The sequence below is a fragment of the Zootermopsis nevadensis genome, unplaced genomic scaffold, assembly GCF_977971745.1.
Source record: "Zootermopsis nevadensis isolate Lab colony 2312 unplaced genomic scaffold, Znev_1.0 Znev_ptg000030l, whole genome shotgun sequence".
NCBI lineage: Eukaryota > Metazoa > Arthropoda > Insecta > Blattodea > Termopsidae > Zootermopsis > Zootermopsis nevadensis.
The window spans coordinates 18,156,193-18,176,277 of record NW_028259162.1 but is presented as its reverse complement, the minus strand read 5'-3'; the positions used below and the strand labels follow the sequence as shown (position 1 = coordinate 18,176,277).

The 20,085-nt window shown below is 35.6% G+C and overlaps 1 protein-coding gene across 7 annotated transcripts in view; it reads left to right on the top strand.

The window, feature by feature from the left end:
* Positions 1-20,076, top strand: part of dia (diaphanous related formin 1) — a 58,888-nt gene extending 38,812 nt beyond the window's left edge. For all 7 annotated transcript variants that reach the window (XM_087358883.1, XM_087358882.1, XM_087358886.1 and 4 more), the window contains 7 exons: positions 168-254; positions 1,503-1,655; positions 2,787-3,041; positions 5,265-5,429; positions 5,658-5,901; positions 6,195-6,276; positions 7,464-20,076. In XM_087358883.1, the coding sequence (XP_087215009.1) occupies positions 168-254; positions 1,503-1,655; positions 2,787-3,041; positions 5,265-5,429; positions 5,658-5,901; positions 6,195-6,276; positions 7,464-7,485 (1,008 nt within the window). In that variant the 3' untranslated portion in view covers positions 7,486-20,076. The remainder of the gene's footprint in view (positions 1-167; positions 255-1,502; positions 1,656-2,786; positions 3,042-5,264; positions 5,430-5,657; positions 5,902-6,194; positions 6,277-7,463) is intronic.
* Positions 20,077-20,085: the final 9 nt, after the last annotated feature.

Sequence of the window (20,085 nt, the reverse complement as noted above, 5' to 3'; positions counted from 1 at the left end):
TTGCAGGTGGTTAGCAATGTTTGAAGGACTGTTTTACCCTCAAAATTGAGGTAATGCATTCCTCCAAAACACATAACCACTTGTATGACTATATAGTATCTGAACCCAGAAGATCAAAGGTACTGCTGATTTATGCTTGAGAGCTGATTACTTTGTCTTAATTTCAGTTAGCAGACATAAAAAGATTATTGCCACGCCTGAAATCTATGAGTTTCAAGCTCCATTTTATTGAAATGGTTCAGGACATCAAACCTGTAAGTATACTGTTGTTTCCATGGTGTAGAAATTTATTACATTCCATGGATCCGTAAGTTAGATGATAATTTGACGTGGACGTTCGCCTCCAGGTGATAATGCTTAAACTCCCGCAGTACTTCTGGTGTTTAATATCTCAGATTGTTAAATGGCATCCAAGTTACAATACAACACAGTGTATTTTCTAAGAATAAGTTGTGTTTATTACAGTTTTTGAGATAGAAATCAGAATGAAAACTGTGTAATTAGGATTTAAATTCTTTATCTGTACACAAAGTTTTGAAGTGACTTGTCTTTATGCATATGACTTAGTTATGTTCCTTTCACACATTTTTATTGTTTATTCTATGAAATGTGGGCACAATCATAGCTTTAGGGTAGACACTGTGCCGGAACGTTTAAAGAGAACTGTAATGGAAGTAGTAATCATGGAACTCTGCATCTACTTATGAGTCAAGTTTGCTGTAGCTAATGCTGTGAGGTTTCATAGGAACCTTTGCAAGTTCTGTTGAATGGAAGAATCTCTGTTTTTGTTTCCAAACAGTGAAACAGATTTTATTGCCATGAATCCACGATTCATTTGCAGATAAGTGGAAGTTCTGTGGGCTGTATAATAATTAGCTGTATGCTTTATTTGGAGTGTTTTCTTAGCAGTTTGGAAGCATTAATGCATGGCTTAAGCCGGCTTCACACGTACAGATATACCTGTCAGGTATGCCTGAACAGACGCGCCTCACAGGTATACTTCAACGTGTAGATGATAACTGTTCAGTTTTATCATCTACATGTAGCCGGCTTTAGTGAACAAAAATAACTCGACACTTCATTCTGTCATATTTGGCATTAAACAACATCTGTAAAAATACATTTGTTTCCTTGCTTCTTCACCAAACCATGAAGATACATAGAACATATGGAAGTGAAGCAAGGATTGTAGACCTTGATGTTAGATGGCGTGACTGCTCTTATCGCTGTGGTCCTGGGGAGCATCCTGCATGTTGGCATGAGTGGGAACCAGAATGTTATGGCGAAGAGAAAAATTTGTGCCCTTGGTGGATATTGAATCTTTTTTTTAAATTGAAGCAAATTGTTTAATTGGTTACTTGATTTAAGTTAGTTGTTATCCCAGTTCATTAAACAACCTTTGTATATTTTTAAATAAAATATGGACCAACCAAATAAGAATATTTCTTGCAACATAGATCTATTCCATTTTTTTCATTTTACTGAACATGTCTGATTGGCAGGACATTGTGGCTGGTACTGCTGCATGTGAGGAAGTTAAGGCCAGCAAGAAGTTTGCTCAGATACTGGAACTCATTCTTCTTGTTGGAAATTATATGAACAGTGGCTCAAAGAATGGCCAGGCATTTGGTTTTGAAATTAATTTTTTACCTAAGGTAAGATTTAAAAGACTTAAAGGTGTTGCTTTCTATGTATTTTTAGTATTATTATCTGAGTGTTACTATCATAATTTTTTACATGTGCTCTTTCAGTAATTATTACAAAGATACTACTTTTACTAATGTCTTCCATCTTTATTCACTAATTCTCCGTTAGTATTCAGTCTGAAGTAATTATTTCTGAACTTGTATATCATGTTGCTTGTGTGAATATAGGGAGTGACTTTATATCGGTACCTTGAGATCTTATTCGCGAGGTCATTCCAGCATGTCAGAAGTGTCATATGAACGTATTTCAAATTCTCAACTCTTTTGGATCTCTGAGTATTTGAATGTTAAAATGATTTGAACCTTTTGTAAAACAGGGCCATTCATGTATCTGTCAGTATAAAAAATTCAGTTAACTAGTTTCTGTCTTTTGTTTACTTTGCATTGATACACCATATTTTCCATATAACCTCATACTTAGAAATGTACATGAGTTAGGTGACCTCAGCTGCCAATTCTGTTGATCACCACAACTAATCTGTCATTCACGTACTTGTCTCACATCAACTGAAATGTGGGCAGGTGCCCAGTCATGCTGGATGTGCATGTGTAACTGTGTTTTATGTCTGTTCATATCATCTTCAGTTGATGTCTACAGCTTCACTACCATTAACATTTCTATCTGGGAATGACTTCAGGAATAAGATCTTGAAGTACTGAAAATTGTGTATTATGAAATACTTTGTATTGTATTGAATTTACAGGGATGAATCAAAAATATATGAGAGTTTAATGCATATTTAAAATTATTTTTCATTTATCCTGATCTTTGTTTAATGTTATATGATTTGAAGCTTTTGTGGTGGCATAAAATCTTCTTGGGTGATCAGCCGGGTCAGGTGGTTAAAAGATGGGGATAGAGATGGTCCCTGAAACGTCGATTTCCTCTTTTAACCATCTCATTTGGCTGATCACCCGAGAAGATTTTATTTCATTAATGTACTATATATGTGGCCAGTTGGTTACATGGGCTGATTGAGAATAAATAATTTAACATGCAGCTTGCGTTGAATAACTTTGTATTTGTATGGTCTCTTGAATTGTGTGTGTTTATCTAAATTAGATGTCTTCACTCTTTAGCTCACAAGTACAAAGGATATAGAGAATAAATTGACACTGCTGCACTATTTGGTGGAAACAATAGAAAATAAGTTCCCAGAGCTACTGACATTCAATGAGGACTTGGCTCATGTGGATAAAGCAGCCAGGGTTTCAGTGGAAACAATACAGAAGACTTTACGTCAAATGGAAAGCAGCATTCAGAACCTGGAGACTGATTTGAGTAACACCAAACAACCTCAGGGAGACGATGACCACTTCAGTGAAGTCATGGGTGTATCCTTTATCATGAATTTCTAGTTTATTAAGTGATTGTATTGCTGAAATTTTGAACCAGAGGTTTGAAGCTTTGACCATTTTGTGCAAATTTATTTATTTATGAAGATGGACTCGCCACTTTCAGTATTTGAGATCATACTGTTTGTGTATGGTTTATGTGGCTGTTTACAGTTCAGGTTGTATAGGATCAAATTATAAGGTAAATAATTAATTGGAAAGCAGTTGTTTGCTTGGAGGGACAGAAAAAAATCATAGGAAACCTCGGTTGTGATGGCCAGCATCCAGGCCAAGATATGAGCCCAGGACCTCCTGAATATGACATAGTAGTGAAGGATTTGAGGTTTTCTTGGCAGTGAATCTGAAGATGGCTGTCTTCTGGGTTTTTGCACCACATAGTCTGGTAGAAGTTTACCGACATTTCAGAGGTCCATGATGTCTCCATCATCAGGGCGATGAGTCACACAACATCCCAGAAGACAGCCATCTTCATGAGGTAGTAGTGCTAACCACTCAACTGCAATATTTGGTCCCTTTATCTCAAAGATGAAGGCATAACACATAAATTGCCTATGTAGGCAACTGCCCCTTCTGTATCAAAGTTCTGCCTTATATTAGATATTAGAGGCAAAAATCTGTGATCAGTGGAAGAAAATATGAATATTTAATGCTGAAGATTACATAATAATTACAGTAATTATTGTATCTTAATACTTGTGGACTCCATAAAAATTGCATGACATTCCTTGTGGATCTGTGTAAGGTTATCCCTTGTGAAAATATTTTTTTATTAGAATAAATTATTAAATGTTTACTTACTGTTTGATATTTATGAGTTGTGATCATCCACACATTGATGATTGTCATGACTGGTAGCTGGGGTGTATATTGACTTTGTCAGGATTTATATGGATACAAGGGATACAAGTTAATGAATCAGAATCGTACCTTTGCTATATTTTTACAGACCACAATGCTGGTCATTGGTCTTGATCTAAGTTACCAGGCTCTCATTTAAGAGAAATAAGATTGTTCCCTGATCGTTTCTTGTGCACAACCACAACTTTTCCCCCTGCTAGTGACTAAAATCTTGGTAAAGTGGAGAATGTCAAGACCCATCGTGATTTGCAGTTGGTGTCATATTAAATAGTCCCTTGCTACCCCAAAATGGCATGTCCTCAGTTGCAGATGGTCTTCAGGTATGTGCGTTGGCTGTGAATATACTAAATAAGCAGTTGCAGATATCCAAGAATGGGTGGTCCTCGCCATGAAAGAACAACATGTTATGAAATGTTACGCAGTACCTAAGACTTGGCAGGCTCTTTTAATGTGGTAATGTTCCATAAAAGCAGGGATTTTCTGGTCTAACTGAGCGATTACTGTATTGGATTCTCAAGAAGAACTTTGCTTTCACCATGGAATTGTTGAATTGTAGTTCCTCTTTTCTGGTTTCCTTTCTGTCTTCCTTTCACTGGGAATAACATTTGTTGCCTCACTGCTACTCCTGCATTCCTAATTCTATCACCTAACTGGGAGGGTAGATTTATTTGTTCTTGGTCTATTTAGTGATACTTTCAAAAGATAAGATAATGTAACCTTTATTGGTAGGATGATATGTTGAATAATGAATTGGAAAGAGTATGGAAGGAAGTGATTATGCCTGATTTAAAGTAATGTCCTGGCATTTGCCTGGGAGAACTGAGGAAAGCCGTGAAAAGAATTATTATGCTGTCCAGTCTGTGGACCAAGATTTGAATCTGGGAACACCCAAATGCATAACAGTAATGAAATGTTTGGTGGGAGGGCAGAGATCATGAAGGTCAGTAGGGAAATTCATCATAAACAACAGACTTTAGCTTAGTAAGCCATTGCATTTACTTTATCAAGTTTTTTGTTACAAAAATTTGCATGCCTTTCTTGATGAAGTAATCAGTTTGAAACCTAGTTTAAATTAACTCAGGTGTTTCGTGCTTGATCCTCATATTTAAAGTCAATGGTTCCACGTGAATGCCAGGATAGTATACCGACTCAGGCCATAACCATTTTTCCCAGACCCCTTTTTATTCATCGGTCAGGCAGTCGTAGGACATGTCACATTCACTTTTAAATAACCTCTGTATTTGATGCACCATCATGATATAATGAATAATTAACTGTTGTAGAAAGAACTGATTAACCATGGAAAATTATTATGTGTAAATTTTCCTTAATGAAGGCTCTCAGACGTTTGCAGAGGATGCTCGGTCACAGTATGAGATCCTGGATAGTATGTTCAAGAACATGGAGTCATTATATGCAGATCTTTCAGAGTTCTATGCCTTTGATAAGCAGAAGTATAGTTTGGAGGAGTTCTTCACTGATGTCAAGACATTTAAGGATGCTTTTTTGGTAATTTTTTGAGGTTTAATTATTTCTTAAAGCTAGAGTAAAATCATGGCCAAATACATGCCAATAAGTTAGTGGACAGTTAGGATTTGAGGTTTTCATGGCAGTGAGTCCAAAGATTGCTGTTTTTTGGGTTGTAGTGCCTTGCTGCCTTCATCATCACCCCGATTATGGAGGCAGCAAGGACCTCTGAAATATTGGTAAACAGTTATTATTATGTTTGATATGTAGCAAGCAAACAGAGAAAATGTGAAGCTGCGAGAGACAGAGGAGAAGGTGAGAAGAGCGCGAGAAGCCCGAGAGAAGGCCGAGCAAGAACGAGCAGATCGTGCAATGAGGAAGAGAGCGCTGGTGGACATGAATGCGGACAAAACACAGGAAGGTGTCATGGATAGTTTGTTGGAAGCCCTTCAGACGGGATCAGCGTTCAGCAGGGACCAGAGACAGAAAAGAGCAAGACCAAGAGCAGCTGGGGGTGAGTATGGCCAGTTCATTGTAAGATCAGATCATGTCAGTTTCGTAAAAAATATTCTTGTTCTGCCTCTTACTCTATTTTCCTCCAGCTAGAGACTAGGTGTCCTGAGAGAGGAAGTCTTGTCATGTAATGTCAGTACTGTCAAATAGTCTGTGACCACTTCCTCACAGTTTATTTTTAATAATTCTACTAAATTTCATACAATGCTATATAGTTTCAGATGTAGATAGTGTTGTAAAATAACTGAATAAGCCGGCAACAACATAATTAGAATACAGTGCATGTTGTTGCAGCGGAAAGAAGAGCACAGCTGAATCGGAGTCGATCTAGATCTGGTTTAGTAGGTAATGGACTCACAGGTAGAGAACTTTCCAGGTAAGTGTACACTCTTTAATGCTGTAGAACTATTAATAAATGAGTCTCTGTCACTTTCCTGCATTATATTAAATTAATATGTTATTTGTTTGACCCAACAATAAAAACGGCATTAACCTGTTGAAGTGTCGCTCTCGGTGGACCATGAACCTTATGAACATGATACGAGATGTTTTGTAAGCAAAATTCAGTGGCCATTTCTCCTGATTCACTGCTAGATGGCTCTGGCAGTCAAATCAGGATTGAGTAGAAATTGTGCAGTCATTGGGCTGGTCACTCACTATTCACAAATGCACACTTCAAATGACCGAGAAACCTCTGAGAGGGGGTGAGGTTGTGGCCCAAAAATGAGCCGAAGCACCATAGAAGAAGAAGAACATGTTGAAGTACCAAAAGAAGTAAATATATTGCTATACTTAGCTGCTGAATTGCACTTTGCATCATGAAATGATGGGAGAGGTAAATTGTTTATTTAGATGACATGTTTATACTTGGTTTATTTGAGCCATTATACTGTAGTAACATTTGAAATGTGTTATTATAAACTTATATTTATGAACAATGTAGTGTTATAATGAAGAATTTGAAGTACATTAAAATACTCGAGTGAGATTTTTTATTTATTATTTAATGCTTTGATGTTATTTAATGCCAACAACATAATTTGTATTTTATGACACTTATCTGTATCCTGACAGGGTGTGAAAGAACTTAACCGAGAATGGTATAATAAAAGAGAGACAAATAATTATGAATACAATCTGGGATTAATGAAGTTTAAAGGTTTTTGACGATCATATAACACAAAGTATGTTATTATTATTGTTATTTTGGACTTTATCCCATGTCTACGTGTTTTTTTTAATTAAAACTGTGATGTTTTGGAACTTTGGTTCCATCTTCAGGTGACAGGTGGAGGACAGAACTCTACACCATAGAGGCTAGTAACTACCTTGGAACAACTTTCAAAGCATGGTGTTTTTGATTCATAAAACACTTAGAGGATAGATAATTTCTAGTAATTATAAACAATTTATGATTAGTTTGAATACTGCATGTGGTTTAACTGGCATCCCGCCAGATCTCGGACTGTGTGCTTATTTTATCTTGACCAGTTTCTTTAGCGATCTTGTCATTACTAACAAATGCTGGCACTTCTTGCAGTTACATGTTTGCTTTCTTTTCAGCGAATTACTGAGCTCAGCGTAGCAGTGACTTCTCCAAATAGTCAGTAAATTAAGTTGATCTTTGGCGTCCGTCCACCTGCAAGTCTCGGCCAAGGTGTAAACATTCACAAGATTGTAGATAGTATTTCCCAGCATAGAGATAAATTATATATTTTATATTGTTATAAAAAAATTTGAAGAGGGATTCTATGTCTTTTAGCTCGCAGTATAACATTTGGTACAACTGAAAAATTGGTATTTATTACCAACCTTGAATGTGCCAAAAATGGTTCATATGGTTGTCATTATTTCAGAGGTGCTTGCAGATTGCACAAGTGTGATATATTGTGCAAGATATCCGTAGAAGTGCTTGTGTTTAAAATAAATAGTCTCTATTTAATAACATTTTATGTAGGCTGTACCAGTGCAAATTATATACCATCAGTATTGGCTTCACAGGAAGAGAAGTAACAGCTCAGGCAATCACATGAAGAGAAAAACACAGTAGGCAAAGTACAAGTGAGAAATTGTTCATAATTGAAACACTGTGTTAATAAAATCACTATGCTTTTGAAGATGGTGTATTCTAGCGTTTAGAAACTTTCTTTCGCTGCATAAATCTGTAATGCTTATTGAAGTGTGCAAGTTAAATGTGTTAAATAGACAAAAACAATAATGCATGTTACTTGAAGTTCCATGTAGAATCTATAGCTGTCGTCGTACCGAGATATGAATGTGTTTAAGCTATATTTACCAATGTGAGGAAACTTATAACCAAAAAATAATGCAGATTAGCCATTTACTTACAAGGCATCATAAAAATGAAATCTGGGCTATGGCTTTGAAAATGATGGATTATCTAAATTGAATTTTGTGGTTTGTTATGTTACTATAAAATACATTTAAAATATTGGTGAATATCACTGTTTTGCAGTTATCCTAAAATCAGTGTTATAAACTCTCAGTTAACTAAGGGGTCCCTGTTCAGAACTAGAATATTTTCTTTTGCCTCTATTTTCCCTTTGTGTGACTTATTGCAGCCTGGCTGTGATTTTCCCTTCCACAATGCATTGTGGAGACCATCAGGCTTTTCAGTGTTCAGTTAATCAAGCAGGTATGAAATAACAGGAGAATATAGGAAACTACATAATGATGAGCATCCATGCATTCATTTTACAGACTCTTAGAAATCTTAAAACTTGACTAAACTTATCCTTATCAAATTCTATTTTGCCAAAGTAGTCTAATTGATAACATGACAAATTTTAATTAATACAACTACTATACTGTCAGGAAAGAAACCCACATATTCTACACGCTACCATATTTAGTCATGTAGGTCATTTTTATAGTAAACATTCAGACTAAAATCGACATGTAACCTATGTGAGGACTTCGTCTACTTTTGTCTGAATGCCATGAATACCACGTGCACTTTCTTTCTAAAATTTCTGCATGAGAAACTGGGTGTGTCTCTTACTGGAGACTTTGATTTTGGTAGCTTGTGAACATAGGGGACACAACACTTGACTTGGCAGCATCAATGGCATGTGCTGTGGAAACTGTTTCAAAATGTCTTTTTGCTACGATAAAAGTCAGAGCATTATCTGGAAATGAAGTGGGCAAGCAGGCTGTGTTCACCACATGTAACTAAAGAAAGGAACATTTGAGCTGGAACTATACTTCAGTATGTAGTAAAATCTTTTTGGGCCATCAACCATGTCAGATGATTAAAACTTGCTGACATTTCTAGGACCATCTCTGTCCTCATCTTCAGGGCTACTCAAACTGTGTGCTGTAAGTGGTCCACATATATACCTACCCTTCGCTCATGCAGGGATCTGAGCGTGAGCCAATGGGGTGGGGGGGGGTGGGGGGGCTAGTGCTTGCTTCGCTTAAGCCTGTCTTTCAATTGGTGGATCTCAGAAATGTTTATGTTGATCACTGGATCCCAGGAACGAGCTACCATGAAGCCTCCTTCCCTGTTAAAGTTCCTGGGATGAAGCTTGATCTCAGTAGCCTCTTTTATCTCGCAGTCCATATATCCTGTAGCCTTCATATGTAAGTCTCTTAGAACACACCGTGTGAGCAGCCCGGGGATGAGGACTGAGAAGATCCTCAAAATGTTGGCAAGTTTTGATCATCTGACATGGCTGAAGGCCCAAGAAGATTTTATTAATGACAGCCACTGTCAAAGCTTCACATTATACATATTCCAGTACCTACTCTGTTGTGACGATCATTTCAGGTTCAGTCATTGCATTATTGGAAGAGAGTGATGTTTTATGCTATGATGTGTCAACATCATAATTATTAACTATCTCCAATGTTCACTGTCATGTGTTCTGTAGACAGTACCAGAGGCCTAGAAATAATTCTCCTGTTGCATTGTTTGTGATTCAGTTATCAGCCGCGCTAATCCTTTATTTGAAACAGGTTTTCAGTTCTGTTAGCAATTAAAGTAGTTGGAAGTGAATGAAACAAAGTCGTGTACTGTAGGAGACAACATGGAATGATACCGCAGTTGGAAAATTAGGTGTTCATGAAAGTTGAATCAGAGATTGGAGAAGAAAGAAAAGTCTTTTTCTAGAAAGTAGAATTTTGAACAGTTTAATTCTCTTGCAGAAATAATCTGTCATTACATTGATGATGGTAAGAGAATTTAGATGGCAGTGCCAGCAGCAATGAAACATAATTGTAGGAGTGATATATATTTTATTAATTTTTCATGTTATTGCAGTTTTATTAGCCGCCACACATACATGCTTGGATTTGTAGACTGGGACTAGCCACATTAATGTAATTTATTATTAGTTTTTATCTTAAACCAAAAATATGTGTACACATTTTATTGAAGGGTGTGTGGTATTTCAGTAACTACAAGACGTATGTCCTTTTTCTCTCCATGATACCATGTATCTAATGAACATTTTTTTATTGATGCTATTAATTGTTACCCATTGCAGTCTTGTTAACAGTTTTTGTTGTCTGTGAAAGATTCCTCATTAGTTTATATTCTTTCTGTTTTACAAAATGGTAATCTAGACTGAGGTGGTTTTGCATCGGATAATGATGGTATAGCACAAAAAGTACTAAAACGTTTTCAAGTAAAATCTTAGGAAATACAATGTAGAAATGAATGACAAAAATTGTTCTGCCTAGTAGGAACTGTCATGCCCCATACACACTGTTCCCAACCTGGGGGATCTTTATCACACAGGTTTGATTTTTGGGTGGTGGAAACGTTGGTAGGATGTTAGTGAAGGCCAAATGTGGAGGAAATTGAGTATAAATCACTTGGTTAACGGTCGTAACAGTGTGTAATGAGTAACTAATGAATGATGCACAGAAGTTACACATTTCCATGAAGTAAATTTGACCTAATCTTGTTCTTAATCACTTAGAATCTAAACACTGGCTTGACAGAACATTTGCCTAATTATGTATCTTCTGACATTCATTTACTACGATTGTTACCATTTTAAACGCAACAAATAAAAGTGATTAAAACTGAACACTTTCATTTAAAAGAATTTGAACAATACGTGGCACATGTTGCTTGTAATGAGAAAACTGACAGTTTAATGTTCATTACACAATAAGTTAAACTGAGGTGTTAGTATCATTTCATCTGGACCCATGATTATAATAGACACAAATTTATAGAAAAAGAAAAACACATGAATGAAAGGAGCGGAGGATCAGGTAGTTGTGGATACTTTAGTCCCCCCCAGACTTTCTTGTATAAAAATATAGTAAAACCTCTCTAAGTTGGACACTTGGGGTTCCACGAAAATGTGTCCAAGATAGAGGAAAAGAGAAAAATCAGATTGTGGTCTAATGACAATATAATCTATTTACTTACATACACTAACTACTGTAGGCTTACTCGAATTAATAATTAATGACAATAGTATTGATAATAATCTTTTGAAGCCCACTCCCATGCATTGCACATTACATCCCAGCCTCAATAACATTTTTTAAAGTTAATCCCACCAATTTTCGCTTCCCCATCGCAAAAAGAAAAATTCCATTTCTGTTAACACAGTCTGAACTCAAATGCAAGCACAGTACTGACGGAGTTAAAACTGTGTCTTCTGCAATACTGTAGTCCAATTAAGGGTTCAGCAAAAGAATAGTTAAACACTTGCAATGCATTTCAATGATGGGTTCAATGTCCATAAGATAATCCTCCAGAGAGGAGGCATTCATCAGTCAGAAATTCAAAATAACAAAATATGTAACTGAAAAAGTTTCCCTGAAAAGCATCGAAGCTAAGTGCGTGAACCTGTCCAACCTACAACAAAAGGGGTGTTCAAGATATAGGGTATTGTGGACATGTAAAATTATAGGATATTCACCAGTTCCAATTAAAAGTGTCCAATATAAAGGGGTGTCCAGTTTGAGGGGTTTTACTGTATAACATACTATAAAAGGAAGATTGTAATAATAAGATTAAACAAACGGGAGGAAAAATAAGCTGTGCAAAAAGTATGTACTCAAAAAAGTCTGGTGCTTTAAGTAATGTTTTTTCAGCACTTCTTTACAATAATGGGTGTAGTCTGAAGGAACAGTTCTAACGGAAACTGCTACCCCACTGAAATTTGAGATTTTCATGGTGCTGAAAATGTGGGTCATTGGTCTTCTGGGCTGCTATGCTGTACATTCTTGTAGCTGTATATTGCCTTCATTACTTATCCTGCAGATAGAAGTGATGCATTCCTCATAAATGTTGGTAAGCACATACAAGACTGTACAGTATTACAACCCAGAAGACAATGATCTAGATGCTATTTATCCTAGTATTTCCTTAAGAAATCAAGAAATTAACATATTTGTCTTCACAAAATTAAGGAAGTATGGACGAGGAAGATATTTGGGTCTAGGAGAGAAGATTATGGGGTATGGAGAAAATTGCATAATGATCAGCTTAAATTTTGTACTCCTATGCCAATATTGTCAGGGTGATTAAGTCAAGAAGAATGAGATTGGTGGACATGTAGCGCAAATGGATGGGACAAGAGGTGTGCACTGTGTATTGGTCGGGAAGTTTGAATGGAGTAGACCGCTGGGGAGACCTAGACGTAGATGGGGGGGATAATGTCAGGCGGGATCTGTGGGAGATAGGAGTTGAAGGAGACTGGATTTTGCTGGCCCAGGACATGAACCGGTGGTGGGCTTTGGTAAATTTGGTGATGAACCTTTGGGTTTCGTAAGCCACCTAGTTAGTCAAGTTTACCTAAGTCAAAATTAACACTTGCTGGTAAAGAAACATATACAGTCTTTCTCATGAAAAGGATTAGTTTGGTCATGTATCAGCATTAAGAGCTCAGACAATTCTTTCCATATTTTTAATGGTGATATGATAGGATTTTTACTGTAACTAGGAAACCTAACATATGAAATAATGTTATCTGAATAAAATCTCAATTGAATCCAGTTTTTGTAGAAACACTGTTACAGATGCAACCTATATGTGATCGTGACATGTTGCACATAAATAATATACCTCATTGTAATTAATAAAATCTTCTCGGACTATCAGTCATGTCAGATGGTTAAATTTTGCTGACATTTTGACGACCATCTCTCCCCTCATCCTTAGGGCTATTCATAATTATCAATTTAATTATTTTGTGGGTGGCAATGTGATTGGAGCACTGGAACTTTAAAACAAGGGTTTTCAGTCCATGGGCTGTACATGCCATGGCTGTCTGCCCCACTGTATATAATGATTAAAGTAGTTTGAACTGTTTGTTTTAAGAGCATAATTAAGAAAAATAATCAACAAAGTTTATTAAAGAAAAATATGGAGAAAATTGTGAACTCGTTTGCTAGAAAAATATTGAGAAACACCTGAATCTGTTTGCTGTAGTAAGTTTGGAACATGTGTTAGTAACTTGCGGTGAAATTTTGTTAAATTATCATGAAGTATAACCTGGTCAGCTGTGAGTCGATGGAAAAGGGTGCATGTGTCTTCAGGTCTTGAAAGATTGAGAATCCCTGCTTTAGAAAGAGGTGCTCTTGTTACTGGCGTAACTGGGCTATGAAAGAAATTGCAAGATTGTGACTGTTGAATGGTGTTTGAATGTTGATTAATCAATTTACATACTAAAGTTGGAAATTTAATTTATTATCTGATAAGCATTATCATTTGTTTTTAACCATATGTAGAATTTAATGTCATGGGTAATGAATAATGTTAAAAGTTTTAAAGAAGTTGTTTACAGGGACACTTTTAAAATTATATCAATATATCACACTTTGAATATTTACCAAGTTGTTCTTGTGAGGTCAGTTACTGCATTCTGCAACCACCTTGGGTCACCTGCCATAGCGCACATCAGCTGTTTCGTTTGTATCCATTTTCATAATTATAAAATGTACATATTTCATTCATAACAGTTTGTTAATGAGGTTTTACAATATTTCATTACTGTCAACAAATTGTGATACTATTAAATATAATATTATATATATATATAAGAGATATGCTGGCTTGTATATGGCACAAACATATTATTATTCTGAATTGGTATTGTTTTCCATATTACAAGAAATAATTAAATGCTTTATTTTTGAAATTATAAAATTCTGATGTCAGATATATTTTTAATACCATTTGTCTAGAGAACTAATATTTCCAGAGTTGAGTAGCGAATGGAAGTAACCCTTTCAGTGCCAGACTCTGAAAGTACTCTTTATGTATGCAGTGTTTGTTGAATTTTCAATTGAAATAAATAAGTATTGCTCATCATAGTTTTAATGATGATGAAATTTCTTCATGAATGTTACAGATTGCTTTAGGTTATGCTTGACTTACATTAGAATTATTCCATGCTTAATCAACAAATTTTGCCAAAGGCCTATGGCGGCTGAGTTTTTTATTTGAATGAAACTTGGTATAACCATAAGTTGGTATAACATCAGTAAAAGCACAAAGTATTTTATCTGTTAACTAATTGGTTTTGAAGACAGAGAATTCTGAAGTTTGTGTGATGCTGACTATTTTCATGTCAGTCATAGAAGCATTAAACGACACAACGTATCTCCAGAACTGTTGGAGATATCTGGATGAAACTGATATCTTATGCAATCCGCAAAAGTTACCAAATGGCGTATAAAACTTTATTATGAATGAAGTTTTCAGAATGTTAGAAGATGTATGTGGATTAGAAAAACAACCTGAAATTTACAAACAGTGACTTCTTAAAATATTCATTGAGTTATCCTTTACCTAACATGTTTTATGTAGCTGGACACTGTGTTTCTTTAATACAAATTTACGAAGTTTTCTTCTGTTATAGTTTCAAAAACTTGGGATATAACAAATGTTGCTACATCATTAGGTGGGTGACTGTCCTTTTTTTGATACAAATTAAATGCAAATAATTTTCTGAATATATTTATACCACTACTGAGTAAAGAACAACCCATATCTCCCGTGTTTCATCATTCTGTACTTTGAAAATGGTTGGGTTATTGAGCACAGTATTTTGCTATTTTACTTAGGTCAACAGGCTAAGTTTTATTGGAATCAAACATTCGGCTGCCGCAGTGCATTCATTGATTTAGCATGGAGTGACTTCACTATAATTTCAGAGAGGGTGTGCAAAAATGTGGGGGACAAGTCTAGTCTGTCAGACACTTTGTGCAATATAACATTTTACCATTAATGTAATTGATCTTGGCACTGTAAGGATTAGTGAATTGGACTTAAACAATATGATGTGTGTTTTCTTTTAAGGCTTATTTGTTGTGGTGTACTGAACCAGTACTCTTACTCCATTAATTATAAAACATCCTCTAACTATATTATTTATAAGTCCTGTAATTACTTCACCCTTTTAGTGCTCTCAGTGCTCATTTTTAAATGCCTTTGTTTTAAAAATACCTTTTAGAATGTCTTTGGTGCATTCTGGTTAAGCTTGGGAATCAGTTTATTTTTCATTTTACTTTCTGGTATTGAAGAAATGTGGTATCTCAGTTGGTAATACCAACTGGCTATGGACTATCTGGATATGATTTGTTTTGTACTAGGAGCTGCGTGATTTTTTACTTCATTGATGCTGTGTTCAGATTGAATGGGGTCCAACCACTCTTTGTTCTAGTGGGCATTAGAGGTATTTTCCTTGTCGTTAAAGTAACAAATTTTATCAGTGGTCTGGGATCACCAGTGGTGTGTGGTTTAATTTAAACTGGTTTGCATATTTTAGTTAGTATTATATTGTATCTGTGTGTGTATTTTTTACTACAAAAAAAATTCTGCAAGTAATCATCTCTTCATTTTTTTTGTTTCTTACAGTGATTGAATGGTTTATGCTGAACATTAAGGTAGAGGTCTTAAATATTGCTTACTTAAAGTTAGAGTCTGGATGCAAGGGCTGTGGGGTAATGTATATGAACAGTAAATACTGTAAGTCACAGTGCTATAACTCAGCTAAAACATTGCAAAACCAAAACTTTAGCATTTTTATGGAAAACCCTAACTCTGGTTTGGGGAGGGGGTGCTGGAACTCAATATTTTATGTTTTGAAGTGCCCCAAATATCGCTTAACTATTTTTTCATAAAAGAACAGTGATCCTAATGTCACCTATATATTTTGAAGCTATACATGAAGATAAATAACCATCATCTTGTAAGATTTGAGGTTTTCACAGCGGCGAGTATGAAGATTCCTGTCTTCTGGGTTGTTGCGCCGTGTAGTCTGGTCAATGTTTACCAACGTTTCAGAGGTCATACTGCCTCCGTCATCAGAGCGATGAATATGAAGATTCCTGTCTTCTGGGTTGTTGCGCTGTGTAGTCTGGTCGATGTTTACCAACGTTTCAGAGGTCATACTGCCTCCGTCATCAGGGTGATTTTTAGTATGAAGATTTCTGTCTTCTGGGTTGTTGCGCTGTGTAGTCTGGTCGATGTTAACCAACGTTTCAGAGGTCATACTGCCTCCGTCTTCTTCTTTTTCTATGGCTCTCCAGTCCGTATTCGGTCCATGGCCTCTCAATTCTCCTCTTCCGTTCGGTCCTCTGTTAGGTCCATCTGTCCGAGGCTTTGATTGAGGTTTCGAAACATCTTCCTTTTTACGAGCATAGATAAATAAATTGTATTTAAAATCAGTAGAAGTGACATTAGAATGAGTGGGATGTATAAATGTTACATTCTTTGAACCAATAGTGTTTTCAGTAAACACTGTTTAACTTTTCAAACAAGGGAGATAGGTGTACTTAAGTCCTTTGCTCTTCCTTGTCATTCTTCTGTTTGGTATTGAGGGATATTATGTAACCTTCTAACCATTGGTGAGTTCCTGTTCACTGACACTGGGAAGAAATTTGGCTTCTGTAAATAATTGTCAAGGCCATATTCTGGTTGCTCCAGGACACTCATGGTCACTTGTATAGTTGCTTCCTTTATGTAAATTTGTCTCGTAACTTTTGCTATTTTATAATCAGTCAAAGTGAGCTACTAATCACTTGTTTTATGTCTTAAAGGGTTTTATAATTGGCATAAGTGACAGAAGGCACACAGTGGAGACCTCATTTACATGTGCTAAGTATGACTAAGTATGGTGTGTTAGTGATGCCTATTTAGTATCAGAACTGCTGGATCATCTTGCTGTGGTTCTACAGCACAGGTGGGTTTTGCCCGATGTGTGGCAACCAGCACTGGTGGCTATAAGGGCCAGCAGCTGGAAATACCTCCAATAATTCTTATGACGTTGATATTACGTTTAATGGATTTCTATTTTGGAATTTCTGACCAGATTTATAACAGTTTTTCAAGAGTAAAAATTTGTGTGTTGCACTGGGGAAACATGTTGGCATTTTGTGATTCATAACAGTTTTTTGGGCTTTATGTGAATTCCATTTTTGTGTGTTTCTCCTCCCATCAACCTTTGGATGTGAACAATAAATATTGACAGGAGTTGTGTTGCCTATTCATGTTGAAAATGGAGGCAGTGAGGATCTCCAGAATGTCAGAAATACAGGATGACTGACTATACAGTGCCATCACCCCAAAATAGGATCCGTATTAATCACTGATCTATACACTTTATAAGTGTACAACAGTGGTGTGTTTTAGCATATGTCTTGTGGGAGGCTAAAGCAACCTGCTGACTTATGCAATTACTTACGTTACTTCTAAGTGACGAGTTTCTGTTCCTTTGGACTTCTGACTTTTATATTTTGAGTCCTTGTGGTTTATAACTGCTTATTATTTTAGTCACTCTTCTTCAAATTCCTTCTTTTTAGCACTACGCTAGACTGACATTTGTCTGTGTGCACAGAGGAAGGCAACCCCAAGATAGTGCAAAACCTAAAGTTGACACTTTGCACATAGAGAGATGAGGTGTATATTCATTTAGTCCATATTTATGCTACCAATGTGTACAAAACTACCTTGGTTAATTGACTTGCAGTTAATTGAGAACCTCCTATACGTGAGTGTCTTTTGCCATGATGATGTTCTCCCCCTACCATGTTTTTGAGTTGGCGTCTGATGATTTCATTGTTTAATTATGTTTCCCCATTCTTTTTTCTGCAATCTGTACCACCACATTTTATTTTTGGTCCTCTGAAAAGTTATTTCTTTTGCTCGGTTTAATTGCGTGTAGTATGTTTTTGTATTTTTACAAGAATAAGATGCTGGCCCTTAATTCAAGGCACTTGAAGCCCACATTGAACATTCAACTATTCATTTGATACAGGGAAGCTGTTTGCGACCTTTGTCACTGCGAGGAGGTGAGAGCTGATGACTGTTCATATACTTTTGGTGGGAAGTATCAAGTAGTGAAAAGTTCTTGAGCCAAACATTATTTTAAATAAAGAATTCATTTTGCTTGGAGCATGTTATTATATGCTTTTGGACAAGTAAATACCTGTACTGTACTTGTGTTTCTCACAAATTACATCTGTCGTCATGCAGTTTACTGGTTTCATTTTTTGTGCCAAGTTTCTCAAACGTGAGTCGCTGATTGTGGACCAGGTACAGTCATTCTCAACAGGTATTTTAATTCATACCACTGAGAATAGTAACTGTTATTTCAGTTAATAGCTGTAGTTTATGTATTTTTGTTCATTCGTTGAACAGTACAGTAACAAATGCACACACTTTTAACAGGTTCATTGATGTTGGTCCTTGAGATTTATTATATTTAAAATTTCATTTTTATTAGACAGTGTAAGAAGGGTTAGTAAAGCTCCATGTTTCACTTCATGTATTCTGACAAGGCCAGTTTCCTCCATTCTCTAATATTGCATTTGCGTATCTAAAAAAGTTTGTGGTTATTTTTAGTATCTTGCATCAAAATTAATGATGGCTTGTGGAGCTGATGATATATTTCTGTAATATTGATAGGCTATGGCTGACTTTCGTCTTATGTCTGTACAGATATATTCCATTTTGCAAATAATTTGTTATTAATTTTGTAATTTAATGTACTGAAGTACATATAGGCTTATATTTTCTTTCCCAGCTTTCTGTATTAAGAGTTTATTAAATATGTTAATTCAATTTTCATATTAATATATGTATATAATTGAATGAAATATGACTGTAAGCGCGGACTACTTGGTTTTAGGTAGTGTTTACATTGTAGATCATGTCATTCCATTTTGACGGGTTGTAAACTGCGTATCTGTCCTCGCTCTGCTGTAAATGTTATGCAGTAGTTCATAGTTGAGGATTAAGTACAGAAGTGAAGTAACTCAATGCTGACGAGCGTCCTTGGCGACACAAATAACAGCATTTTAACCTTTATTAGATGGGAATAGGGGTTGTAAACCCCTGTAATACAGGGGTGCAGGAAAGACTTTGACTGTGGGTTTAACAATTTGATGCTGGAACATCAGCAAAGATTAATGATGTAATAATATTTGATAACTAATGTGACAGAGAATTCATGTTATGATAACTGGATATGTGAAGGAACCAACATAAAGAGGTTATGTTCACTGAATTTCAGCTTCCATGAAATGCATGAAAGCTATTTTGATATTTGATCTGCTCATTAAGAGTGATACAAGATACATAAAAGATTTGCTTTTGTTTCTATGATTTTTGTGTTCTTTATCAAAACTTGTTTCTTGTTTTTAAACTTCACATTACCATTTCCTTATAATGTAAGAAATGTTTTATGACGATGCTAATTTTTGTATCATGAAAGGATAAGATGTTTTTAAGAAAGTGTACAGTCGTGATGTGTATATATCATTTTATTGTACATGTAGTACTTACATTTGGTACTTACCATGAAATATTAGAATACAGCACTTAGATAACAGATAAATATCATATTAGCAACATTTTTCACGTTGTCTTTTTTTCAAGAATGAGATGAACATATCTGATAAGACATTTTTTTAAGTGCTTAATATAAAACTTGTCATTATTATACGTAAAATCCATGCCACTTTAACCTTGTGGCAATATGTCAGCATACAGAATGTGGAGGGTATATGATTATCAATAGATTAAGTTATAAGCATTTAACTGCAATAATTTATGTTTATATATGTATATGTTTAACAATTCTCAGGTGACATGAGATGAAATTTAGACCCCTTAGCTTTTCATATTTGGTTATTAAATTAGCACAGCTAAAAACAATAAATATGTAAGTTTTTACCTAAATGTTCCCTA